Genomic DNA, 27,537 nt, shown 5'->3' with positions numbered 1-27,537 from the left:
GTAGACTTAGATGTAGATAATCATTATACCAAGTCTGAGAATTAACCCACCATCCCTAGGAGTTAAAGGACAATGTGTAATTAAAAAATAATATTGTCTCATTATTTCATCTGTTACTGAAAAAAACAGTGAAAATATACTACTTCATAATGTTTTATGACAAGACAGTCCATAAAGGTGCAAGAGGAAAATGGATAGGTAGGTACTTTCCGACACCAAAGCTAATACATTCCTCTCCTATATGTGACATATTTAAGTGAAAATATGTTAAATGAGTTAATACATGCAAAGCTTTATCACATGAGTGTTACCTCTACTGGAGAGGGAGAGAGAGATAACAAATCTGGCATTTTATCTTGGCATCAGTGAGACTTGGTTTTACCACAAAGGGAACTAACATACACGAATACGTATTATATCAGCTGCCATGAACACTTTACGTACGGTGTGCCATGTTTCAAAATCAGTGACCCATAAGGTAATTATCTCCATTGTGTAGTTGGGAAACTGAAATTCAGAGAGGTTAATGTGGCTGGGTCAGAATTAGAATGCAGGTCCCTGATCCAAAGCCTGTGTTCTTTCCACTGTATCATTCTGTTCTCAGGGGTGGTTTTACACCTTAGCTTTTCCTTGAGGATGTTCTAGGTAGATTTCATAGAAAGCCAGTATCTTTGATTTTCACTCTGAAGAATCATAGTGTTTCTAATGATAGGAATAAGGATGAAGACAGACACACTTCGTTAAAACACTAGAACACTTCGTTAAAGCAAGAGGTCCTAATCTGTGTTGATGTGAGTAGAAGTGGGTTCAGTGCTGTGAATTGCCATGAATTGCTATGAATCGCTTCTTTTGCAGAAAGCACCTAGTAGTGGAGCTTGAACTGAAGCACTAACGTGATACCCCGAACGTTGTTGTGTAGATTGGACTCTTGTCTTTCTGTGATGCAAAGTACACTTCATATGCTCTGTCTTTCATTGCCAGAATTCCTCCCTGTAAGGGTGTGAATGAGGAAACCCAGAAGGCTCTGGACCGCTCTCTTCTCGATTGCACTTTCCGATTGCAAGGTAGAAATAACCGCACGTGGGTGGCGGAGTTAGTGTTTGCGAATTGTCCACTTAATGGCACTTCTACTAGGGAGCAAGGTGAGCTGCTTCACACATTTTGTCTTTGCGTGTTTTGGGGGTTTTCTTTTTAGTATTGATAGCTATTAATCCTCTTTTTTAATCCTGTAGGGCCATCGCGGCATGTTTATCTGACATATGAAAACCTGTTGTCTGAACCTGTTGGTGGTAGAAAAGTGGTTGAAATGTTCCTTAATGACTGGAATAGCATTGCACGATTATATGAGTGTGTGTTGGAATTTGCACGTTCTCTACCAGGTACATGTGATAATCTTCCTTTTGGGGGGTACCCCCCCTTTTCTTAACTGAAAAAGTAAAACATCGTAAAAAAATTTTTTTTTCAAAAGAATATCTAATGAAAAATAAGTTTCCCTTCTACCTCAGACTTTTGCCCAGAGACAACCACTGTTAAGTTTCTTATGTATCCGGAAATTTTTTACTCCCGAGCTCTACCATATTATAGTAACAGGGAGTATTTATTGAGAGTCTACTATGCACCATACAGTGTAACAGTTCGCTCTTGTTAACCCATTTAATCCTCACAGTCACCCTGTGAACTAGTTGAGTTATTCCTCATTTCACAAGTGAAGAAAACAAGTCGCAGAGACTGCGGAACTTGCTGAAGGTCGCACAGCTAGTAAAGGGTAGAGCTGGAATTGGAACCGCCCCACTGCTGTGCTGTACCACTTCAGTGCTCTGCCTGTGCCCTGGACCCCTTCTGTAGAAATGGGCATGGAAGCCCACTGTCTATGCCATCGCTTTCCTTTTTTTATTTTTAATTGTTTTAACAAAATGATGTATCTAGAGATCTTTCCAGCTAGGCATGTGATACTGCCCAGATGCCCTCTTCTCCAAATATGTGTTTTAAAGTTTTGCATGTATCATCTTCATCTCCTTTTTGCTTCCTTTCTCTTTAGACATACCTGCTCATCTAAATATTTTCTCAGAAGTCCGTGTTTATAATTACCGAAAACTTATTTTGTGTTATGGAACCACCAAGGGAAGCTCAGTAAGTCTATGAACTAATTAAAACTGAAATTCCTCTCATAAATCCTTTAAAAATGAAGAATTCAGAAGTTATGCAAACTGCCTTGAACTAATTGAGGACTCAAGTAAAAATTAGGGTTAAAATGGTAAATTTTAAATACTTTGATGATATATAGTAGACTAGTATACTAGAATGCTTAACTCTTTAAAATTGAAAGCGAAAATTATGCCCTCTTTGATGGGATATATAATCTTGATGAGTTTTGGACCAGGTAATGTACTTTTGGTGTTTGTATTTTTTTTCTTTACAGATTTAAAATCTGGTTAGCAACATGATTACTATAATGAAGATTATGAATGGTTTTGAACAATACTGTACGTTTATGCTTTTGGTCATGTGATTATTAATGTTGTTTGATCCTGTCCCAGTCTTGAAGGCATTCCCCGTAATCTCTGTTTCCTCATTTTCTTCCCACTCCATATGTAAAGTCCTAGAAATTTAGTATAAAAATTCAGCGAGCTGGCTTCTTTCTGGACTCTTCCACGTCAAGTAATATCAGAAATTGAGTGTTTAAAATCTATAAACTGAAAGCATCTGTGTTAGAAGTGGCTTCCTTTCCCTTTATGACAGTGCTCATGTAGAGGGTGACTTTTCTTCAGTCCTAGATAAAAATGAAAAATAAGAAACACCAATGATCATTTTCAAATAAAGTTTAATCCAGATTTTTTCTTTAGCACCTTTTCTTTCTGTTTTATTTGGTGGAAGTGGACTAATACACACCTACTTCGCAAATGTACCGGTCCATAGGAACGGCACTTCTGGAGTTTTAAAGAGTCCAGTCTTCTGATTGGCTTTCCAAAAAGACCTCATGTTGATCTTTGGCATTTTGCCTTACTGGTTAAACATTGTTTTTTCTTCTACTTGAATCTTACTTTCTCAGTTTCTGAAACATGTAATCTCTTTGATTTAGATTAGCATCCAGTGGAATTCCATACATCAAAAATTTCACATTTCTTTGGGCACTGTTGGCCCAAACTCAGGTTGCAGTAACTGTCACAATACCATTCTCCATCAGCTTCAGGAAATGTTCAACAAAACACCAAATGTGGTTCAGTTATTACAGGTAATTAAGTTTATTTTCTGTGTAAAAATAAGACTCCGTCAGTGTTAGTGGCTCATGTAAAACTAAAAATCATGTGGGCTTAACTTGTCTTCAGTGACAAGGGTACATGTTTTGTCTTATGTCTCGCACTCTTCTTGGAGAATTTTTTTGATTCAAAGTGGATGCAGTGATGTAGTTTGCATTCTCTTCAAGGGAAAGGTACATGGAATATGCCAGGAAGACCTTGGCTCATTTATGACTGTTAGACATGGAAGATTCTGAGACTTCAGCATTTGTACGGAAACTGGCTGGCTCTCACTGTGTGTGTTCCTTTTAGGTACTCTTTGATACTCAGGCTCCGTTAAATGCCATCAACAAACTCCCCACTGTGCCGATGTTGGGCTTGACCCAGAGAACCAACACTGCTTACCAGTGCTTCTCCATCCTGCCACAGTCGTCCACCCACATCAGACTGGCCTTTCGGAACATGTACTGCATCGACATTTACTGCCGGAGCCGAGGCGTGGTGGCGATCCGGGATGGTGCCTATAGTCTTTTTGATAATAGCAAGTTAGTGGAAGGTTTTTATCCTGCACCCGGACTAAAGGTAACCGACTTTAGTATTCTAGCATAAATAAACATAAATGTCTCTAAAACAATTCCTTTAAAAGGGGGAAGTAATGGGGAAAAGCAACAAATTCCTGTTTAATAAGCAGCTGTGTTAGTTTATCACCTCTGCAGCGTCCTTCCAAAGGAAAAGGAATTTCTTACAAAGCACTGTGCCTACATGTATGAGATGATAAAATCTCCTTTCCTTGTAATGCATATGGTGAATGATACCAAAGAGAGTCCTGTTTGCTAGTTGGAACTTTAAGGAACTTCAACAATGTCTTTCTCATCGATTATTGAGAAACTTTGATTCATCAGTTCAACCATGAAGTTTTTTTAAAATGTAGGGTCCTGGGCCACAATCCCTGCAGATTCTTGTATAATAGCTCAACTGTATGTGCTTATAGTTTAGAGTCAAATAGTTCCAAAGGCTTGTTTTGAAAATTAGTTGCTTGCAACCCAGTCTTGCCCTTTTCCTGCTCTGTTTTCAACTCTTAAGTGGTGATTCTCTTGGTATTTACATCCTTATCTCTAAATAACATGCTTACATTGCTGTTTATGGACTTCTTAGTTGAGGGCATTATCTGATCCTCACAATGGAAGATGAGGGTTGAATTCTGTTTTAATTCCTGTATGCCTCTTCATCCTCCCAGGCTGCTCCCAGTATACCTTTTTTCTTTCCTTCTATCCTTGCAGTATGGTTAGGCAGCAATTTTGATCAGATGATTTTTCGGTATTCTCAATATTATAAATATGTAAACACTATACACCAAGCTTACTGTAATTACTTTTCCTTTCTTGTTCAACATTTTATTTTTCTGGGAGTTATTAATTTACTTTTTTTGCTTACCTTTTTGTATACTTAACCACTAACTCAACCTTAAAGTCTCTCCCCTGTATATAAACTCTCCCCTCTGTGCGTTCACATATCAGAAACCTCATTGGTTTCATCTTGAAGAAATCTCTTCTACAACCATCTGACCTCCAATCTGGAATGGCAGTGCCCCATGCCCTTTACACAGTGTTGATTTAGGAATCTGTAGAAGGATGGGGAAGAGGGAGAGTCCTTGGCTTCCCTCTCGTGTGGCATGCCCTGTGGCGTGGACTGCAGGTCTTTTTCTTGGTTTACTCCATTGTTTTGGTAGAATACCTCTACGTAGTTTCCTGGGAGAAGGTATGTGGGAGATTATTTTGAGACTTTGTGCGCCTAAAAACATCTTTAGTTTACCCTCATCTAATTGAGAGAATGGCTAGGTGTAGAATTCAAGATTACAGTCATTTTCTGTAAGAATTTTGAAGACATTGCTCCATTGTCTTCTAACGTCTATTGTGACTGTTGAGTTGTTCAGTCTCGTTCTAGTTCTTGAACCTTATGTAACTAAGTAGGTTCTTTCACGCTGGAAACTTACATCCTTTGGCTCTGGGAATTTCCTTGTATTATTTCTTGATTCTTCTTTGTTTTCTCTGTTAGCTCTTTCTGGTTACCACTACTATTCTGAGGCTTGGTATCCTGGACTTAATCCTCTGATTTTCTTATCTTTTCTGTTTTTATCTCTTTGTTTCTGGGAGATTTCCTCATTTTTTTCCTTTCAGTCTTTGTATTTTTGATAATTTTTTTGCCATCTTTAAAAAAATTTCCAGGAGCTCTCTTTTGTTTCTAAGTGTTCATTTTATGACATCTTTGTTGTATATGGCTATCTTATCTTCTCTTACCCCTTTTCTTCCTACATAATCTCCATTTCATGCACCTTGCTTTTTTTGGTTTTGATCTCTTTCATGTTAGTGATTTTTAACTCTCAGCTCTTACTAGAAGGTGAGACTTACTGACTGTGGTCTTCATTGCAGGGTGATCTGCTTGGGCCATTTCTTAGGGTAACTCCCAGTGTCAGTAGATTTAGGTCTTTCTGTTGGGCTGGTATGAGTACCAAGAGAGGAGTATTCAAGTCTCTGCATAGATGGTGTGCATCTGGCCCCCAATTTTTGGCAAATCAAATAAGAGAAGGAAACTACTATTTTCAGCATTCAGTATGTAAACTTTAATCTTCTTCTTCTTCTTTTTTTTTTTTTTTTAAAGTAATCTCTACACCCAACGTGGGGCTCGAGCTCACAACCCCGAGATCAAGAGTCGCATGCTCTTCTGACTGAACCAGCCAGGTGCCCCATAATCTTCATTTTTAATATGGCATTCCTCTCGATCAATGCTAGAGTCCCCCTAGTCAAAGACCCTCCACCAGAGTGGTAGAAGTCAACCTCACTCAGTGAGAGTGACAGAGGCTCTGGGAGGCTTTCAGTGTCTCTTAAAGAGACTTTCGACCAGTCCTATTTTTAATCCCACTTTCATCCCCACTTCCAGAGGTGTCTAGTGCTGCCAGTTCCTACATGTCTTGAGGATCTGGATGGAAATAGCTTTGCTTCTTGGCTTTCCCCAGTGCTAGCTTTAGGATACAACTTCCTCACATTGGATAGTTCACTTACCACTCAGCCATCTGCTCCGCAGCCTCCAGAATTCATTGCTATTTTTTTCTTCTCCCATTCTTTCTGTATTTGTAACTTATTGCTTTAAGAAAATTTTTTTAGGAGTTTCAGTGGGGTATTGGGGAAAGATAAAATGTGTGTTGTGAATCCATCATCTTTTATTAGAAATCAGGCAATGTGCTTTTAAAAGCTTTCTAGCGATCCTGGTAAGCTTTTGATCTATGTTTTTGAGGATGGGGAAGGTGGGGAGTATTAAAAGGAAGAGAATGCTTGAGACACAAACTCTGGTAGCCTTGCTTAACTTTTGATGACTTATCCCATAAAATGAGATTGTCCCACTCTTGGTGGTTCAAGATTTCAGTCACGTAAGATAAAAAGAGGAAAGATGGCTTAGTTTCTGCATTCAGTTTTCCTCTGTCGTATTTTCTAGCTTACAAAATGACGACTCTCACCCAATAGGAAATTTCCCAAGTCACTGGAATTACTTAGATGGCCAACATACAACTTTTCTTTTGTTTCCTGCATTTCTGGTTCAGAAGTTAGTAAGGAAATACTTTGACCTGGTGTGAGGAGTTACCAGGGTGTACTTCTCTCTTCAACTTTGTACTTGCACAATACTTCTTAATGGACAGGATTTTTAACTTAGATTTTGTTTCTGTTGTTGCAGTTAACCAGTTTCCTCAGTTTCCCCCCTTCAAAATTATCAATATATCTTCTAGGTTGTCCTCATAATAGTGTATACCAAACTTCTATTTTAGAGATGGGTGTAGTATATTTGTTTCTCTTAAAATAGTCTAAATGATTAAAAATATCTTAGTAAAGTTAAGTAAAATAATCTGAATTCTACCTGTTTATATCCATAGACATTCCTGAATATGTTTGTTGACAGCAATCAGGATGCTCGGAGAAGGTCTGTAAACGAGGACGATAATCCCCCTTCTCCCATAGGAGGAGATATGATGGATTCTTTAATCTCACAGCTCCAGCCACCACCCCAGCAACAGGTGATGTCTAGCTGAAATTCCAAATGGTATCGCATTCGCGTCACTTAATGGGTTCTTCAGGTGTCTGAGCGTCTTTATTGAAAGGCAAGGAGGTCCTTGGTGGGCCCAAGGTGTCCCGAGAAGTCCATATGAAAAAATAGTGACAGAGGGAGAGAAGGCGGCTTCTAGTGATGGCAAGTGAACAGTACCAGAAGTAACATTAACCTCAGACTCGTGCATTTAAAATGATGTGAGGTGATTAGCCATGCGATCATGAAAGAGTATGATATCCAAACGGCTGGTAAGCACAGAAAGGGTGTTCAACGTCATTTGACATCACAGAAATACAACTTAAAACCACAGTGAGATAATACTCAAAACTCACAAAAACGGCTTTAAGAAGAAAATTGATCATTCTTGGCAACATTTGGTATTAGCAGCAACTGAAACTCATTTACTACTGGAGGGTGCATAAAATGGTATAACAACCGTGCAGTGGTGTTTAGCAGTATTCCAGAGCACTAAATCTGAACATTAGGCATAACTGTGATTTAATAATTCTACTCTTAGGTATATGTACAACAGAAATGCATCCAAAAAACACAAGAATGTTCACAGGAACGTTATTTATGTAAAAAGTGTAAACTAACCCAAGTATCAAGCAACAGAATGAGTGAATAAACTGGGTCTATTCAGTATACAATAGAATACTTTATAGAAATGAAAAAACAAACTACTACATGGTGAATCTCGCTGACGTAATGTTGAACAAAAGCCAGACACTCAGAAGTACATTCAGTATTTATATGAAATGTGAAAACTGGCAAAATCAAGCTTGAGTGACAGAGGTCAGAATAGTGCTTACCTTTGGGGAAGTGATAAAGCCTTGGAAGGTGGCTGAGGGAGGCCTATGGGGCACTGGTGGTGTTCTTCAGGGTCTCGATCTCTGTGGCGGTGACATTTGTGAAAATTCATCAGACTGGACATTTTCTAAGATTTGTGTCCTTATACTGTATGTGATTTGTACCTCAAATGAAAAACTAGGAAGGATTTCATTGTCCTAGGTTTTTCATTGCTGGAGATGAAGGTAAAGGTGAAGAGAGGTCAGGTTAAACAACCGTATTTCATTGCCTTTAAAAACTCCACCAAGTGTAAGATGCACTACTTTTTATGAATTGCCAGTTAAACTGTGCCATACCAGGAATCAAAAGATACACCTGACTTCAGAAATACTAAAGGGGTGGGGAGAGACTCTTAGAATCCGGGAAATGGGAGAGAAACGATACAGATAAATCAGTGATATGGTAGATAAAATAAGCAAAAAACATCTTGAGGGATAAAAGCAATGGTATTACAAGGTCAGGAGTGAGTTCTTGCTGTTTTTTAAACATTTTGAAAGTCGGGGAGTTTTTAAGAACTTGTGTTACTGATGTGTATTTTGCACATTTTCACATCTTGTGTTTCCTCTTGGTAACCAGTGAGTTAACTCTTCAGCCGTATGTACTATATACTATACGCACATGGCTCGTTTGACCAACATGTACTTTTTTTCTTTTCAGCCATTTCCCAAACAGCCGGGATCGTCAGGTGCTTATCCCCTTACTTCACCCCCTACGTCTTACCACAGCACAGTTAATCAGTCTCCCTCTATGATGCACACACAGTCTCCAGGTAAGATATTACTTACTCTTTTGTTGTGTTCAACTCTGACATCCAGAACATACACGGACACACCCAAGCACCACACATGTAGCCTAGACCTTCAGAGACCACTCCCTTATCTGTGGCTAGGTATCTGCCATTCGTTCCTTATGGCAGGGTTGTGAAAGGTGCGTTCGTGACTCGGGAACATGTTGAAAGGTTTGAATTAAGTGGAGGTTTTGTCACCCAGAGCCAGGCTCGTGGCACAGCTCCAAGGAGAGCTGATCACAACACGATCCTGCCCATCACCTGTTTTTGTAGTTTTGGGGGAACCCAGCCACACCCGTTCATGCAGTGTCAGGGGCTGCTCTCCTGCTAGGACGACCCCTTACAGAACAAGTTTGCTAAGCCCTGGTATATATGAAAGGTGCTGTGCCCCGCAGAGTGGGCCAGTGCAGAGCCTGCTTATCCAAACAAAATGACTCTGTTGGCAGCCCCATGGAGTGCACTATAAAATTGCTTGAGGATACCTAATTTTTACTTTGAACTGAACAATTTGCTGGTATCGCTTGAGTTCTTGCCCTGGGCCAGATGCTCCATGGTGCTGGGGATACAGCAGCAAGCCACATACCAGTCCTGCTCTCTAGCATATCGTCTAGCAAGGAAGACGGGTATCAGATTTCTTGGGTAGATGACCCCTTACCTGCTCAGCAGAGATGGTGGAACCACAGATGAAGATTTGGAAGTCATTGTCATATCACTGAAGGTCATTGAAGGCTGAGCTGGGTGGGTGAGCTCTGCCCTTGCGGAGTACCGGCAGCTGCTTCCCAGTGTAGGAACCTGAGAAGGAGCTGCTTAGGGAGCAAGGAGCAAAACGGGAGATATGGGCAGAGAACGCAAGGGGCATGTGTTTCTAGGATATGAGTGAGGTTTTATGTAGAAGGAAGTAGAAATAATTATTTTGAAATGATTATAGTAGCAGACAGGTATATAGTGCTTGCTGTGTGCCAAGCCGTGTTCTGAGCACTTTATCCATTTAATCCCCACAGCAAACCCACAGCTGAATATCTAAACATGACACTTAAAGGTTAATCGAGTTGATGAACATACTGCACGTAAGGCACTGCATTAGGTATAGAATGTAGAAAATATGAAATTCTCTTAGTAGTAGAGAAATTGAAACATGTGAAAACTGAGGATAGTAATGGTAATGTAGCAAGTGTCTCTGTGTCGCATTTATTCATAGTTTGGGGAGCATGGTTCCCTCTTTCCTGATCCTCAATTGAAACTAGTCCTGTGGCTAAATCCCATCTTTAAGCTCACTGCTCTCAGTTTTTTAATATCTGCCATCTAGACCTCTCCCCTGAACTCAAGTCCTGTGTTTTCCAGCTGTCTGGTCAGCATGCCCTTGTTAGATGGGTAGACAATGGCTGAGCCTCAACTCCTAACACCTGCCCGCCCACCCCCGCCCCCTGCCCCCCAAACTCCGGAAACGGCAGCCCCTTCCTGCCTGCCGCTTGGCCAGAGCTGTTGGAGTCATGCTGGACTCCTTTCTCTCACACCCACTTCAGTCAGTCCCAGATACTGTTCCCTCTGTACTGAGAATTTATCCAGACTCTAACCCTCCTCAGCCTCCACCCTCACCCAAGCCATTAACCATCTCTCACTTGGATTATTACTGTTGCCTCTAACTGGTTTCCCTGCCCTTGCCCTATAGTCTGTTTTTTACACAATGGTTAGGGTGATCCTTTCAGAACAGAAGCTAGTTTATGACTCCTTCACTCCAAACTTGGCAGTGGTTTCCCATCTCATTCAGGGCAAACCCTAAGTCCTTAGAGTGGCCTACGAGTCCCCGTGTGATCTGGGACCCCCACCACCACCTCTGTCCTCATCTCCTCCCACTTCCCCGTGGCTCCCACTGATCCAGCCACACTGGCCCCCTCCCTGTTGTTTTTGCTGCTGCCTTTGGGGCCTTTGCATTAGCTCTTCTTTTGGCCTGGAATCTCTTACCCCCTGGGTATCTTCACGCCTTACCCTTCACTTACCCACATGCCCCCTTCTTAGAGCGGTCTTCTGGGGTTGCTTTATAGAAAGAACAGCACCCACCTCTGCCATTACATGATATTGCCCCCTTTCCTTGCCCTGGTTTTCTCCATACCACTTATCACTACCTGACATACATTTGTTGTCTTTCTCATTCTACTAGAATAGAAACTCCACAAGGGCAGGAATTTTTGTCTGTCAACTGCTGCATCCCCAGTGCCTACAGCAATGCTTGGCATGAAATTAACATTCATGCCCACTTGCTGAAAGAGTGAATGAGCGAACACAAAAGTACACTGGATTTTTTTTTTTTTTTTTTTTAAACTCAGGTCAATATAAGAGCTAGAATTTGGGCCCCATGGAATTGATCTCTCTCTCTTTTTCAGTAACAAAATCATTTCAGATTTTCTCTGTGCTATTTAAGGGAGCTTTACTACTTATTTCTTTAATCCATAGAGAGAGTCTTAACTTGAGGTCCTTGGCCAGGACATGCTATGTGTCCTGCAAGATCATCTGTAATTATTTTCCTTTATTAGGAAATCTGCATGCTGCCAGCTCCCCCAGTGGGGCTCTGAGGGCCCCTTCACCAGCGTCATTTGTTCCAACTCCTCCCCCATCCTCGCATGGAATCTCAATAGGACCAGGGGCCAGTTTTGCTAGTCCACATGGTGAGTCCATACGTGGAAACCGCGATAGCATAAGAATTTGATGTGGAAGTAGTTTTTTGGTAAATAAATTCTTTTCGTATTGCAAAATTAGCACTTTGTTCATTGGGGAAATCGCCAAAGAAAATGAATTTGTCCTCATCCCACCACGCAGAGATCTACCAGTTAGTCCGTCTGCTTTGGACTCTCTCCCCCTCCCCTCGCTTCTGCCTTGCTCTTGCCGTCACGCACCCCCTGCTCACCTGCCTGCTCGCCTCTCTGTTGCTCTCCACCTGTCTGCTTGTCTCTCCTCTCAAACACCTCCCCCCACAATTGGGACTATACCATATGTAGTTTTGAGACTTGAATTTTTTAACTCAAAAATTTTATTTTGAATTGGTTCAACTAAAGAATAAAAGAAGTAGCCAGGGGAGTGTTTCGAAGCCACCAACCACCCAATTCCTCTTCCCAGAGGCATTCAGTCTTGTTAATTTCTTATGTGTCCTTGCAGAGATGTTGTCTGCATACACAAGCAGATGCCTGTAAGTGTTCTCACCCCTTTTACACATACTTCAGTGCCTTACTTTTTTCATCTATTTTTCCTGAATGCCGTGCCAAATCACAACATAAAGGACTTCCTCAGTTTTTACAGCTGTGTAGCGTCTGTGGTTTTGTCTACTATTAATATTTGTAGGGACATTTCTATCAGTAAAAACTCTACATCGTTATACTAAATGGCTTCATAGTATTCCCTTGTCTTGACATAACATAGTTTAACTGCCCTCCTATTATATGTTTAGAATGTTTCCATTTTTTTTGTTTTAACAACTGAAAATGGTATCATCTCTGCTCACATGATTATTCCTTTAGGTAAGTTCCTAGACATGGAATTGCTGTCTCAAAGGGTTTGAGAAATTCTAAAGCTTTCGAAACATACTGCAAATTGCTCACCTGAAAGGCTGTACCAATTTCCTCTAGCTTCAAACAAGAATGCCTATTTTCCTGCATCATTGCCAACGCAGGGTATTACGACTTTTAGAAATCTTGGTCATTTTGATAGGTGAAAAATGGTATCTTTTTGTTGAATGTGCATTTCTTTGATTATTAATGAAGTTAAACCTTTTTTCTCTCATCGGTCTTTGGTATTTCTTATTTTATGCCTGCCTATATGTTCTTGTGTTTTTTCTTACCAATTTATAAGACTTCTAAGTTAGGATCATTTACTCTCTGATATATAGTAAAAGTATTTTCTCAGTATCCTTTGGTTACAGAGGGGTATAAATAATACATTAAAAGTAACTGCAGAATGACCTTTAAATATCAAATTGTTCAGGAAGTTGCTGCTTTTTTTTTTTTTTTTTTTTTTAAGATTTTATTTATTTGTTTGACAGAGACACAGTGAGAGAAGGAACACAAGCAGGGGGAGTGGGAGAGGGAGAAGCAGGAGAGGGAGAAGCAGGCTTCCCGCAGAGCAGGGAGCCCAACGCGGGGCTCGATCCCAGGACCCTGGGATCACGACTTCAGCTGAAGGCAGACAATTTAACGACTGAGCCCCCCAGGCGCCCCTGGAAGTTGCTGCTGTCAAAACTTGATTCTTGGCTCATTTCTCAGTCATTGTAGCATTTACTAAAGAAAGAAGAGGGAAAATTTCCCTCTCCTCAGCCTTGAATAGAATGAAAAACATAATTTGTCAGGGTTACTTGAAAAATATAAGATTTCTGCCCTGAAGTGAGCTTTGAGATTTTTTTGCTTAACATTTTTAAAGACGTTTGCAAATGGGTTTTGAAAATAGTAGGTGGTTGCATAGTGTAAAGTAGATTGTTACACATTGCATATGTTGAAGCTTGTGTGAAGGTAAATTTTATCCTTTCTCATTCTGTATTTTTCTAATTTTGTATCACATTAAAAAGTACGTACACTATACAAAATAGACCTTCAGATGTGCCATATGAAGAAGCATCATACTTCAGTGAAATAGCGAAAAGAAAAATAAAATGAGCACCTTGTAAAGTGTCAAGCATTTCAGCACCGTCAAGTACCTTTCAGTTATTAAAATACAGGTTTTGAAAACCATCTGTTCACTTGTTTACAGGAACCCTGGACCCTAGTTCTCCATACACTATGGTGTCACCAAGTGGACGAGCCGGGAACTGGCCAGGGTCTCCTCAAGTGTCCGGCCCCTCACCAGCAACACGCATGCCTGGAATGTCACCAGCCAATCCATCACTACATTCTCCAGTTCCAGATGCTTCTCATTCCCCTCGAGCTGGAACAAGTGAGCGTCATCACCATTTTTGTGTTGGTTTTAGTCTAACCTCCAGATGACCTATTTTTTTTCCATCCTCACATTTGACGTTGTGACCTACTTGTTAAATGGGGATACTTAATAACTTAAACTTTAATCCATTTAGTAAATTGGTTAACGATAGTTAATTTGCACAGTTAAAGCAAAATATAAAAAAGGGAAATGTCTCCTCCAGAAGTCTAGTGAGGTGAGCCCCAGTACCTTTGTTATGTCTACTAACTTAGCTGCAAAACTAGACCTTGAGGGACACCTAAAGTTAACTGACAAGGTTGTACAAATTAACACAGAACAGAATTGTGCACATATGTTAGTTAGCTTTGCCAGGTAACGTTTAATGACTTAGAACAGCAATCTTATTATTAGCTCACCATTCTATAGGATGGCGATTTGGGCTAAGCCAAGCTGGGTGATTTTTCTAGACTCTGCTTTGCTCACTCATGTGTCTGTGGTCAGCTCCTGTGTGGGCTGGGGCCTGGCTGGTCTAAAATGGCCGCAGCCGGTGTGGCTTCTTCTGCTCCATGTGGTCTCAGACTTGATCACAGGCTTGATCACCTGGTGGCTGGATGGGGTTTCAAGAACATGAGTGAAATCCTAAGTTTGCAGCCGGTACCACGTCCCTTCCACTGCATTCTTTAAGTCACAGGGCCAGCCCAGATCCCAGGAAGAGAAGTAGACTCATCCCTCTAAGGGCTTGCTACGAAGTCACTTTGTAAGGAACCTAGCTACAGGGAGAAGAAGAACCCTGGCCATTTTGCTAAAAGGAAGCTAACATATGATTGTTAAGCCACAAGGAGTAATGAAAACAGTATGGATTGCTTTAGAATATCAAAGATTTATAATAAAAGCAAAACAGAACAGTGGGACCGTATTCATTTGTGACTGAAATGACATGTTTTCCTTCCCAAAAGGTTCCCAAACTTTGCCAACAAACATGCCTCCACCTCGTAAACTACCTCAGCGCTCCTGGGCAGCCTCCATACCTACCATCCTCACTCACAGTGCCTTGAACATTTTACTGCTGCCCTCTCCAACACCAGGCCTTGTGCCTGGCCTGGCAGGTAGTTATCTTTGTTCTCCGCTTGAGAGATTCCTTGGATCGGTCATCATGAGACGGCACCTTCAAAGAATTATTCAACAAGAAACGGTATGGGTACCTAGTGAACTCCTCAGTGGTGGTTGTTGAAGGCGGGTGCTGATAAGTTGCCCCACAGAACAGCATCTGAACTAAAATGATGTTCCCTCACTTCCTTTAACCAGCTCGCTGGAACTGTGCTTTCCACCCTGCTCTAGCATTAAAAACGGACTCCACTGTTTTCTTTTCCATTCTTAGGTTAACATGTTCCTGCGTTTTATAGTTTGCTGTGCTAATGGGCCCAGAGATAGGTCCCACAGGGTCCCCACAGCGCCATGGGACAAATGCTCCCAGGATCTGCCTTTGCAGAGAGTAGCATACAAGCAACTATGGGCCTTCTGGAATCCCCTTGCAGGCAGGCTGACTTTGAACTGGATTCTCCATTGAAATAAAATTATTTTGATCACAAGGTTGAAAACTCCTTTTTAAATTCATGAACAACTGAACTGATTTAGAAAAAGTCAGAAAAAGACGTGTCCTGTAGTGATACCCTCAGGAGATAGTTCAGAGTTGATAGCCCCAGCTCCAGAGTCTGACTCTCTGGGTTTGTACCCAGGCCATGCCACCAGCTAGTACAAGCTTAGGCAAATCCCTTTACCTTTTTGATAATGGTAGATAATAGTATTTACCTAACTCATAACAATTGTGGGAATTCGAGATACTTCATAGAAAGCCCTTAGCATAATGTCTTGGTATTATTCAGTATCTGTTAGTTATTTATAACTCTTGATATATGTATGTGTTAATGAGGTAGAATGGTGAATGTTTGAAATATCTACTCCACGGATGGCACCAAGCTATTTTGCAACCTTTATATTCAGATTTGAAAATAATAGAGGTTTTAACATAAGTTGAATAAATTAGCATTTTATAAAATGATTATTATGAGACCTGTGATCTACCCTCCCTCTGCCACTTACAAGCCACGTAAGCTTTCAGCTCTTTGAACCTCATTTTGCTCCTCTGCATAATCAGTATGTTACGATAGAGCAGGGGTCAATAACTACTGGCCCTGTAGTGGGGGTGGGGAAGGCAAGTCCTACGCACCACCTGTTTGTAAATAAAGTTTTACTGGAACATAGTCACACCCATTAATTTATGGATTGTCGACAGCTTTCAACTACAATGGCATCATTGAGTAGTTGCGACAGAGACCATGTAGCCTAAAATATTTATTCTCCATTACTTTACAGAAAAATTTACCAACCCCTGGGCCAGTGTAAGGTCCCAATCCAGATCCAACATTTTGTAATGGTACTCTTTATTCTTTTCTTCTACAGTGCCATTTTTTTAAAAACTTCTTGTGGAAAATTTTTAATCATATATAAAAGTTGAGAGTATAACAGTATAAGAGAGTATAATGAACTTCTGTGTTCTCATCACCTACCTTCCAACAGTGAACCCCTGTCAATCATGTTTATTCTATAGCTCCTTCCCCAGGTGGTTTGACAGCAAATCCCAGACATCGTTTCATCCATGAAGACAATTTCTTTATCATCAGATAGCTAGTTGGTGTCCAGATTTCCCATGTTGTCACGGTTTTTACAGTCTAAAGCAGAACCCAGACAAGTCTTTAAGTCCCTTTTATTATTGAAGCAACTATATCCGTTGTCTTGTCGAGTTTCTCACAGTCTGGATTTTGCTGATTGCGTCCCTTTGGAATTATTTAACATGTTCTTGTGACCCTCACATTTCTATAATATTGGTCCACCCTGCAGATGTAACTACCGAATTCCAGCTCAAGTCTGTTGTTATTTTACGAGAATATTCCATAGGTTGTGTTCTGTTCTTCCATTGAGAGGCACATAATGTATAGTTCCTTCTTTGGGGTGTTAGCAGTCCATGGTGCTCAGTGCCTAGATATTTTTGTTTGGGAACGGGTATCACCTTTTAGTTGTTTTCCCTCTGAAACAGTTCTCTGAGCAACGTTTTCATTTCCTCTTTGTCTTACGTACTAACTTGATGCATCCTTCATGTTTTGTAGCTGCAGCTGATAAATTCCAACGAACCTGGAGTGATCATGTTTAAAACTGATGCCCTGAAATGCAGAGTAGCCCTTAGTCCCAAAACCAACCAAACACTTCAGCTAAAAGTGACACCTGAAAATGCAGGACAGTGGAAACCCGATGAACTTCAAGTTTTGGAGAAATTCTTTGAAACAAGAGTATGTGTTTCTTAATGCATAGTCTTAATACGGGCATACCTTGTTTTATTGCTTCGCAGATACTGTATTTTTTAACAAACTGAAGGTTTGTGGCAACCGTGCATGGAGCGAGTCTGTCAGGGCCGTTTTCCCACCAGCATTTTCTCACTTCATGTCTCCTTGGTCACATTTTGGTACTTCCCACAGTATTTCAAACTTTTTCGTTATTATGGTGCTCGATGATTGTGACTCACTGAAAGCTCAGGTGGTGGTTAGCATTTTTTAGCAATAAAGTATTTTTTAAGATAGGTACATTTTTTTAGACATAATACCATTGCACACTTACTGGACTACAGTATGGTGTAAATAAACATAACTTTTATATGTACTGGGGAACCAGAAAACTTCATGCGATACTTGATTTATTGCGGTGGTCTGGAACTGAACTCCCATCGCCAAGGTATGCCTGTACAGTCAACAAAAGAGAAGAGTCAAAGTAGAATGCAGAGTAACTTGCTTTATTCATCCCTGTAGGTTGCAGGACCGCCGTTTAAAGCCAATACTTTAATAGCCTTCACCAAGCTGTTAGGAGCTCCTACACACATCCTCAGGGACTGTGTGCATATTATGAAGCTAGAGCTGGTAAGTTACAGTGAAATGCATACTTCTGTATATAGCAAGGTCTCTGAAGAGGTTGGAGTTGGTGGGAGCAGTATTTATTGGTTTTCACCTATTTATGTACTTCCGTTTTTCTCTTACACTCTTTTTATTTTTTAAGATTTTATTTATATTTGAATAGGTAACACAGTCCTCCTGTATCTTTTGACCTGAGATCAAGATGTGATATGGGGGAAATTTCCCATCTATCCTTGTCCAGGTGTCTAGTCTCCCTCCCCACAAGCAACCCGAGTTACCAGTGGCTTACCTCTTATAAAAGCAAATACATTTAATTCACTCTTCCTGCTCCTGGATACTGAAATGATGTTCCCATGGCTTCTTGTAATACTGTTATGGCTTCGTTTTTTAAATTACTTATTTATTTAAATTTTTGATCCGTTTAAAATATACCTTGGTGTCAAATGTGAGGTGTGGATCTAGCTTTTTCAGATGCCCCCCAATTGACCTAATGTCATTTATCAAAAAAAATCTGTCCTCCCTGGGGAGGTGAATTCCTCCCCTTTCCTGTGAAAGCATACAGTATGGAATCCAGGTTGTGGCTGATTATACTTTTCCAAGCCTACGGGACTTGGGTTCAAATGTTTCTAGTATTGCTTTGGGTAATTCCAAATACCTCATTCCTTTTTCCAGTCGGTGTTTTACTGCTAATACCGGGGACAGCAGTGTTCCTTTGCTAATAGTCTCAACATTTGGCTTCTGCTCTGGTAGCCTATAGGAAACAGTATTTATAGCAAAAAGATACCCATTTGAGTTTTTGAAGGAGTAAGTATTCATGTGGCTAAAAAAAAGCACCAGTTGGGGGCGGCGCCTGGGTGGCTCAGTCAGTTAAATGGCTGGCTCTTGATTTTGGCTCAGGTCAGACCATCTCAGGGTCCTGGGATCGAGCCCCGCGTTGGGCTCTGCACTCAACAGGGAGTCTGCTTCGGGATTCTCTCTCTCCCTCTGCCCTTCACCCTGCTCGTGTGCGCGCTCTCTTTCTCTAAACTAAATAAATACATCTTTTAAAAACAAAACAAAAGGGGCCCCTGGGTGGCTCTGATGGTTAAGCGTCTGCCTTTGGCTCGGGTCATGATCTCAGGGCCCTGGGATCGAGCCCCGCATCGGACTCCCTGCTTGGTGGGGAGCCTGCTTCTCCCTCTCCCTCTACTGTTCCCCCTGCTTGTGTTCTCTTGCTCTCTTTGTCAAATAAATAAATAAAATCTTTAAAAAAAACAAAACAGAACACCAGTGAATACAGTTTGAAATTATTAACATAGTTTGACAAGTATGTTTTAGGGAAGGAGCTGGGAATGAGGCTGGGAAGTCTAGGTTGGCACTAGTTACTGTGCTTTAAAGTTAAAGGGCCTTGAATGCCAGGTCTTGGTCCTGGCGGGGTAAGGGAAGGGAACAGCATGTGTCACTGCACATCACTAAACATTTGTGAGCTCGATTAGAACTGTGCTTGAGGACATTCTCCTGGCAGTGGTAGATGGAGGAACTGGGAGAGGCAGCCACTGGAAGAGACCGTTAGGGGCCACAAGAGAAGTCCTGAATCCTGGAGCTTGGTGGCATCCGTGAAAATAGAGAGGTGGGAACAGAGGTCAGAGACAGCAGGGAAGCAGAATCCATAGGCCTTGGGAATTAATGGAGCAGGAGGGAAGGAAAGGGGAACATGTCACATAGGTCTGGAGTGGATTTTTCATGTAGGAACGTCACGTATGCCCTTTCTTTGAGATAATGCAGGGTGTCATCTTTATGTTCTGTTAATAATGGATTGTATAGGGATGCCTGGGTGGCTCAGTTGGTTAAGCAGCTGCCTTCGGCTCACGTCATGATCCCAGAGTCCTGGGATCGAGTCCCACCTTGGGCTCCCCGCCCAGCAGGGAGCCTGCTTCTCCCTCTGCCTGCCAGTCCTCCTGCTTGTGCCCTCTGTCTGTCTCTGACAAATAAATAAAATCTTAAAAAAAATAATGGATTGTATAAAATAAGATTCTGACCTTTGAGACTCCTCTACTAAAATGTAATTTTAAATGTTTATATGACTTTATCATGATTTCACGAACAGTTTCCTGACCAGGCAACACAGCTAAAATGGAATGTCCAGTTTTGCCTGACGATCCCTCCCAGCGCACCGCCGATTGCACCCCCAGGGACGCCTGCTGTGGTGCTGAAATCCAAAATGCTATTTTTTGTAAGTACCACCCAGCATGTGTGTGTGGGGGGGGGGGGGGGGTGCGCGCACGCGTGCACAAAACCCCTAAGGAAAAAGCATGCAAGGATAATAGAACAACTTTGGATTACTACAGAGTAAGTAGCACCTAGCATATATATGTGTGTGGTGTGGTGTGGTGTGGTGTGGTGTGTGTGTGCGCGCGCGCACAAAGCCCCTGAGGAAAAAGCATGCAAGGATAATAGAAAAACTTTTGGATTACTACAGAGTTAACCGTCACTGCCAAACACAGGCTCAGATTCCTTAATGGTCAGTTTAGACGTGATGTACTGCCGGTTCCTTTAGTAATAACAAATATATTGAATTAGATAATTGTGTGGCACGGTTGCATCGTTAACCATAATACTCAATTTTTTGTCACTTTTCTTGTCATCTCTAGTTTTCTTATGCCCGAGGTATCTTAATCTGATGGAGTAAATAATAGTACCTTTGGTAAATGTAGGCAAATGTTTTATTTTCTTATTACGTTTTTATTCTCTTTGTATGTGTTGTGTGTCTTCAGCTTCAACTAACTCAGAAAACATCGGTCCCTCCCCAAGAACCTGTTAGTATTATAGTTCCAATCATTTATGACATGGCTTCAGGTACAACCCAACAGGCAGACATTCCCAGACAGCAGAACTCTTCTGTTGCTGCTCCCATGATGGTCAGCAACATTCTGAAGAGGTTTGCAGAGATGAACCCGCCACGACAAGGTACATGACCAGTAGATAATATTTTATTGCCTATATGTTACAAAAGTTCTTTTGACAGATTGCTCCTCCTTCCCTCTGCTCCCTCCTTACCCCACTCTCCCCCCCTCCCCCAATCCTAGTAACAGAGCGCTGATTGCTGTGGCCCTGTTAATGTCTGCCTGTCGCTTTCTTCCTTTCTCACTGGTTTCTTCATTTTTGTCCATGTCTCTGCTGCCTGGACCTCATTTTTGTTAGTGATTTACTATTGGGACTGACCCAGTTGCTAATGCCAGAAGCTTGTATTTCTAGCACACATTGCCACAGAGCCGTAGGTTAGGATGATAGACTTTTTCATGGCTGTGAATTCCTGCCCTACCATCGATACCTGCCACTCTGTACATCACCAGTTGAAATGCATGTCGGTTTCTCATATTTCATGGTTCAATCATGAATAGAATATTATCATTCAAAGTTCTGTATCTTCTAAATGTTTTGTGAAGAATAAAAGCTGATACAAATGGCATCACTGCTTTTTGGGCTTCTTATATAAGTGTCAGGCGGGTGCAAGTGAACCTTTTCACCAAGTGCACAATGAAGCTCTCAAACAACATTTTCGAGGAACCCTGAATGTTTCTGGCAGGTAAACCAGGTCCCTTCCATACTGTGGTAGCCTACACGGAACACACAACTCCTGGCAGTTTTGAATGTTTCGTCACAAAACCTAAAGCTCAGCAAAGAGAACTTTTCTTCCATTTTGCTTGTTGCTAATCTTAAGGAAATTAAATTTAAATTTAAATTTGCTTATTTCTACTATTAAGGAAGTCCTCTGTAGCTTTCTGCTTAGAGTAGTAGGATAACAGAATTACATTTTTAAATGAGGGAAAGTTGTTCTCTGAAACATTTTTTAGGTACCACAGTGTAAAATTTTACTAGAAACAGGAATCATGGGAGAAATTATATATTTCGCTGTTTATTTCTCCATATTGTATATAACATAGGCAAGTTTTCACTCACATAGAGTTTACAAGGAATGCACCGGGCAGTAGAGAAGGGTACGCTTCTTTTGTTGTAAGACTTCTTCCACTTCTTACAGTTTTCTGCTTTCATCCTTTGACTTATCTCTTCTTTCAGCTAAAAATAGGTCCTTCAGAATCGGAAGTTTAAAGCTAAAATAATTTTCAAAGTAGCAGTCCAGTAGAACTTTGATGATAAGACCATTCCTTCACAAGTAGATGATTATCATTATTATGTCTTGTGGAATTTACAATTTAAGGAAAGAATGTTTTGATCCTCTTGGGATCAAACACGTTTTTCTATCTGTCAATAATCAAAATGTGTTTTTGAAAAGGAAAAAGAAGGATATAACTTTTCCTTTTATTTGAGAAATTGTTGGGATGTTTTGGGAGTGTTTTTCTTTTTCTTTCCTTTTTTTAGTCTTTTTTTTTTTTTTATGTCTACCTTAGACTGGGCAAACCTGGGGTTTCATTTTTTTTCTGTACCGGTTGGAGGGAAGCTTGCACAGGGTCACTGCACATCCTGCCCTTGGCCAGAAGGCCCTTCTTCCCTCGAGGTCTCCCGTTCTCTCACTCGCGGCCACCGTAGCGTTAGGCCACATACCAGGAAAGGGACCCAGCTTTTGATTTATATTATTTACAGCTGTTTGGGTTTATTATATTTAAGTCTATGTAATGTTCACAAGAAGTACGAGGCAGGGTCTCTGGGTTCTTTGAGCAAGGGGGAAATTGAAAGGATGAGTCATTAGCCCCCACCTGCAAACAAGTCTTGTTTTTGGATTGTCGGTGTGCCATACTTCACCGCCCCCCCCCACCCCCTGAACCCATCACTTCCTCCCCTCCCAGTGAAGTGCTTTTAAGAAAAGTCACTCTCTTTTTATTAATTGATACTCATGTTGAACTCCAGAGGTTGATCATTTCCTTTACATTTGAGAAAACTCCAATATATGTCATAGAAGTGCACTGCCCAGTATAACTGTCACTAACCTCCTGTGGCTATTTAAATTCAAGCTAGTTAAAATTAACTTTTTTGTATAGTTCTTCAGGCACACTAGCTACATGACAGGTACTCAGGAGCCACAGTGCACATACAGAATATTTCCATCAGCACAGAAAGTTCTATTGGACAGTGCGATCATAGACATTTTTATCTGGCTTTTAAAGCAACATTAGAAGGACATCGTTGATGTTGTAACGGATGCATAAATCTAAACTAGATCTTTTCATTAGATTCAAAATACATAAACTGTCAGTAGTCTTGAAACCCAGCTTTAAAGGCTTATTCACTGCTCCAGTGTTTTCAGTGGAGAAACTCAAGGCATATCTCCTTAAATTCAAACCTAACTGGGACTTACCCAGAATTTTCCCATGAGAAGAAAAGCAAACAAAACCCGAACCAAGTATTTGATACTTAACACCAAAGCTTAATCCCCAATAACCTGTGCAGTTAAAGTTTAGTCTTTTATTTTGACCCTTGAAGTTCTTGCTGATTTTAGATTTAATTATCCCTACCCCCACCAGTGTGTTGACAGCATCTTTCCTGTATTGCGAATAGCTAATGACCATTTTTCTCTGTTGCAGGTGAATGCACAATATTTGCAGCTGTTCGTGATTTAATGGCTAATCTTACACTGCCCCCTGGTGGGCGTCCATAGACACTATTGTTTTTAAACCAGGAAGGCTGACAAATGAGACAAAACAGAAAAAAAAAAAAAAAAAATCTGAATTTAGCCTTCAGTTTAAAAAAGGACTTTTTTGACTTTAAGAGCTAATATTCTAAACTGGCAAAAATTTTCAGGGTGCACTTCTTTCATCAAAAAGACCATCAGTCTTTTTTGTATAGTGAACTTGTATAGTGTGTTTAAACGGGACACATTTCAAACTAGATAAAACATCGGTGTCCGCTTGCCAGTAATAGATTTAATATTGTTTTATACTATAAAGTTATGGAAATGCCAAACTTGTTTATTTAATTGTTTTCTTATGTTTTGGGTGTAATAGTCCTTTTTTTGGTTTTTGTTTTGTTTTTTAAGGCAGGTCTGTCATTTTTGAATACTGTAAAACTGTGATAAACTTTATATTGAAGCTGTATTTTAATATGCCCGCTTTGAATCCTTACATGAAAATGTTCTGGGAGTTGTTATAAACACATCCCAAAGAAGCAATATTTAATAAAACTAGGTTTAAAAAAACAAAAAACAAAAAACAGTGACACTCACTTGTGTGTATATCAGCTCTCTAGACTTCTCCTGGCCTCCCTTCATCTTTCACCTGGTGGGGCCAATAATTAATTTCTAATGATACATGTCTGAAATTTGACCAAAAACATCATCTTTGTTTCAAGTTTAATTTATTTTCTTCGAACATTCCTAACTTGACTGGTGGTGAATGTTTAGCACCGTAGTTGTCTTTTAGTGTAGGATTTGGGTAAAAAAGAAGGTGAACCCGTCTTTGAGAAGAGACAATGAGTAGTTCATATTGATCAAGGATCCCAAATACTGCAATCATTCTCATCTGTTGAAGATACAGAAACTTTTCTGTTAAGCAAATTTAGTTTACAGGATACTTCTGCATACAGCATGAATTAGGAAACCTAGAACTTGAGTGTTCCACCCTTGCATGAAATTTCTGTGACATTTCTTTATCTTGCTTAACTTCTCCCCCCTTGCCTTCCCCACCACACTTGGGGTTCTAAACAATCCCACCTTAATTCATTGTCAACAAAACGGTAAAATGTTTTGCTTGGAAGAAACCTGGTTACAGTGCCCTCACTTTGAAGAATCCAAGATCCAGTGCCCGTCCAGGGTCAAGTGGAGCTTCTGGTACTGACACATCTCAGCAGAGTTTCTTTTTGGAGCACCGTGTTGTCTCTCCCAGTGAGTCAGGGACTTTTTTAAGCTTCAGAGAATGTGATCAGAAGCAAAGGTCTTCTGGTGACCTAATGTTATTTGGGAAGGTTTTTTATATGATAATACTGTACTGAGTTATCTGGTCACTGGAATATTGGCTCTCCAGTAAACTGTAGACGCTCTAAGTCCACTTTAAGGTGATTTGAGCTTCTGTTAACTATCAACTACCAAATTCTAATTTCAGGCATCTCACTGCAGCTATGTCCTATCTGTTCTCAACTTCGCTTGATTCTCCATTCACTTCTGGTCAGAGTCGAGGCCTTCTTTGCCTTTCTTCGGTGTCTTATTTCTACTGTTATCCCCTGCTTCTCGCCCAGCTCTACCGCTGTTCAGGAGCAGGTGACTGGACTTTATCCTTCCTTTAACTTACCTTTATCCTTCGGTTTTCAGTTCTCCTTACAATGGGAATCACATCAGTTTGGCAGTCTAACATGTCTTTATATCAAGGGTCAGCCCTTTTCTGTCGGGAGCTGAGTCCTTTCTTTCATGTAGAAATCTACATGTATATACAAGAAATGTATTTTTATCTGCAGGATAATACTGTCTCATTTTATGAAAAGAGTAAACTTTTCGGGTATTCTCCTTTTTAAGTGTGGTTTTGAAACGTTAATTGTATTTTTTAAAACACGATGCATTCAGTGGATACTTTTTTCCTGATTATAACTCATCTCTGAATGCCTCATGCAAATCAAAATAGGATTCAGTGAGCAGAATTTGCTTTCGATGCTTAAGAATAAACCCATGAATATGAATTTTGATATGTTTGGTACTTGGAATTGGTATATACTTTATTAAAGCTTGAAAACACTAGCGTTCAAATCTTAGGTTTCAGCATAAACCATGTCTTTTGCCTCTTTTGTTACCCAGGTTCAATCAAAGGGACGGGATGCCCATAGTGATTTTTTTTCTGATAGGTGGTTGGGGTCTTTTAAGGTGTTTTCAATGTGATTTTAGTAATCTCGGTAATAAAATTTATACTAGTTTCAGAGAACTACCAACTCTCTCTAGTTAATTTGCACGGAGATGTTTTGGATAGTAGTCTGGTTTAGCATTAGTTAGATCTCGAAAGAAGAAATGGTCCTGATTTGCCAACTTCTTTTTTTCGTTTGCTGAAATGCCATTTCAGAATGTATAGAAGTACTTTCAGAATTAGGAAGAAAGTGAAAAATTCAACAGAACATATCAAGTTATTAATAGCAGGGGCTGAACCTTATGTTTGAAAGTTAACTCTGAGCTAGTGCAAGCAGAAACTAAAATATACATGATTTGAATTTAAATACCACTAATAACTGTGTTGCAGTTAATACAATAACTCATTCAGCCACAGGATACTAACCGTTAGTCATTTGGACCATTATTAATTCGGTAACTTCAAAAAGTAAAATTTTGCTACTCAATTCAGAATCCAATTTCTACATTAAAAAAGTTCCTTTCTTTCATGATTTTTCCCACAAAGAACTACCCATTATATTTTACTTTAATATTTATTATCCAGGTTCTTGGTATAAAATCAATATACAGAAAATTGTAAGAGAGCTTATCAGAAACTTAAAGGACAGAAAGGAAAACTGTTACTATATATTTCGTTATTTCTTGGGGAAGTTCCTTTTTCATTTGGTTTGATGGGAGTGGACAGTATGTCTAAGGAAATGATTTGAAATTTACTTAGGGTGGATTTAGTATTGAGGTTATTAAGAAAAAGGCAGCAGAGGTTAGCCAGCATGCTGCTGCACAACCCCAGGAGACTTCCAAGTAGCCAGTGATTTGTTCAAATACCTTGCCCAGGAATATGAGATTGGTGGAAGGGCACGTTTAGATCAATGTAAAAATAATAGCTAATATTTACTGAGAGCTTACTATTGCTAGGCACTGCCCTAAGTATTTCAATGTGTATTTAATCCTCACAACTCAGTGGGGTAGGTATTGTTATCCTCCTTTTACAGATGAGTAAACTGAGGCCCAGAGAAATGAAGTAATTTGCTGATATCAAAATTAAGTTTGCTTAAGATCAAACAGTTAAAAGGGGGCATTTTAAATTCAGAGCTAGAGCTCCTACATACTTGTGCCACTTTGCTCTTAACCACGAAGTCAGGGGAAAGTTTTGTTTAGACTCTTCCCCCAGAGCCCTTTGACTACACACAATTTTAACACTCTTCCAAGCTCAAGAAGCTCACTAAAACGCAACTAAAACTGAGAGGACTTCTTGTCGTACAGAGCTGACAGTCCATTGCCTTCTGATCCTCATGGCACTTAACTTGGAAGTTAACTAAGACTGCCTTATGTAAGAAGCACTAATTATAACCAAGAGTATTAAATAATGATCTAAGCTGGATTCTTCAGGACCGTAGTGGAAGAAGCCCTTATCCCGCTCTGGGCGGCGCAGCCCTCCACAGAATCCAGGGGATGCGTCGTCCTGTTCGCTTTTGCTAGATGGCCCAATGGCGGATGTTTTTGAGTTTTGTGTCACCTTGGCACTGCAGACGCATGGTAGATGCGTGCTGCAGGTAGCCAGCGGTCACACTGCACTAATACCCTTACTTGCTACAGCCAATCTGTTGGGCTTAGGGACAAAATAAACTTTATAGAATTGTATAATGCAAGGAACATAACGTAATTCAAAAAGTGTGCGTTGAGCATCTTCTGTGTTTTTACAATAAAAGAGCACAGACAGCAGGAGAGGGAGTCGAATCGGGGACTGGCAGGGTCTCAGTTTGGGGGAACAGACAAGAGGGCGTTAAGAGTTTCAGGTACAAGCTCTCTGGGCAAGCACGGGATAAAGGAATTACACATCTGCTGTCACCTAACACGGGTGGGGAAGGCGTACCCTTGAAGCCAGAAGGCTCCGCCCCGGGATCCAGGGCGCAGCGC

General features: G+C 40.6%; 1 protein-coding gene across 2 annotated transcripts in view; it reads left to right on the top strand.

Annotated features, from left to right (window-relative positions):
- MED14 (mediator complex subunit 14) overlaps positions 1–25,507 on the top strand; it is a 73,329-nt gene extending 47,822 nt beyond the window's left edge. The window contains exons 17-31 of one of the 2 annotated variants that reach the window (XM_035003179.1): positions 982–1,142; positions 1,233–1,379; positions 2,039–2,130; positions 3,080–3,232; positions 3,549–3,818; positions 7,159–7,299; positions 8,838–8,949; positions 11,499–11,630; positions 13,699–13,881; positions 14,820–15,055; positions 17,028–17,207; positions 17,721–17,828; positions 19,909–20,034; positions 20,576–20,768; positions 23,342–25,507. In XM_035003179.1, coding sequence (XP_034859070.1) covers positions 982–1,142; positions 1,233–1,379; positions 2,039–2,130; positions 3,080–3,232; positions 3,549–3,818; positions 7,159–7,299; positions 8,838–8,949; positions 11,499–11,630; positions 13,699–13,881; positions 14,820–15,055; positions 17,028–17,207; positions 17,721–17,828; positions 19,909–20,034; positions 20,576–20,768; positions 23,342–23,415 — 2,308 coding nt within the window. In that variant the 3' untranslated portion in view covers positions 23,416–25,507. The remainder of the gene's footprint in view (positions 1–981; positions 1,143–1,232; positions 1,380–2,038; positions 2,131–3,079; positions 3,233–3,548; positions 3,819–7,158; positions 7,300–8,837; positions 8,950–11,498; positions 11,631–13,698; positions 13,882–14,819; positions 15,056–17,027; positions 17,208–17,720; positions 17,829–19,908; positions 20,035–20,575; positions 20,769–23,341) is intronic. The other variant, XM_035003188.1, reaches the window with a different exon arrangement.
- The last annotated feature ends 2,030 nt before the right edge of the window (positions 25,508–27,537 follow it).

The sequence above is a fragment of the Mirounga leonina genome, unplaced genomic scaffold (genome assembly GCF_011800145.1).
Source record: "Mirounga leonina isolate KUSES-001 unplaced genomic scaffold, KU_Mleo_1.0 Mir_101609, whole genome shotgun sequence".
Classification (NCBI taxonomy): domain Eukaryota; kingdom Metazoa; phylum Chordata; class Mammalia; order Carnivora; family Phocidae; genus Mirounga; species Mirounga leonina.
Note: the sequence above shows the minus strand (reverse complement) of the source record. Positions and strands in the feature narration are given on the sequence as shown.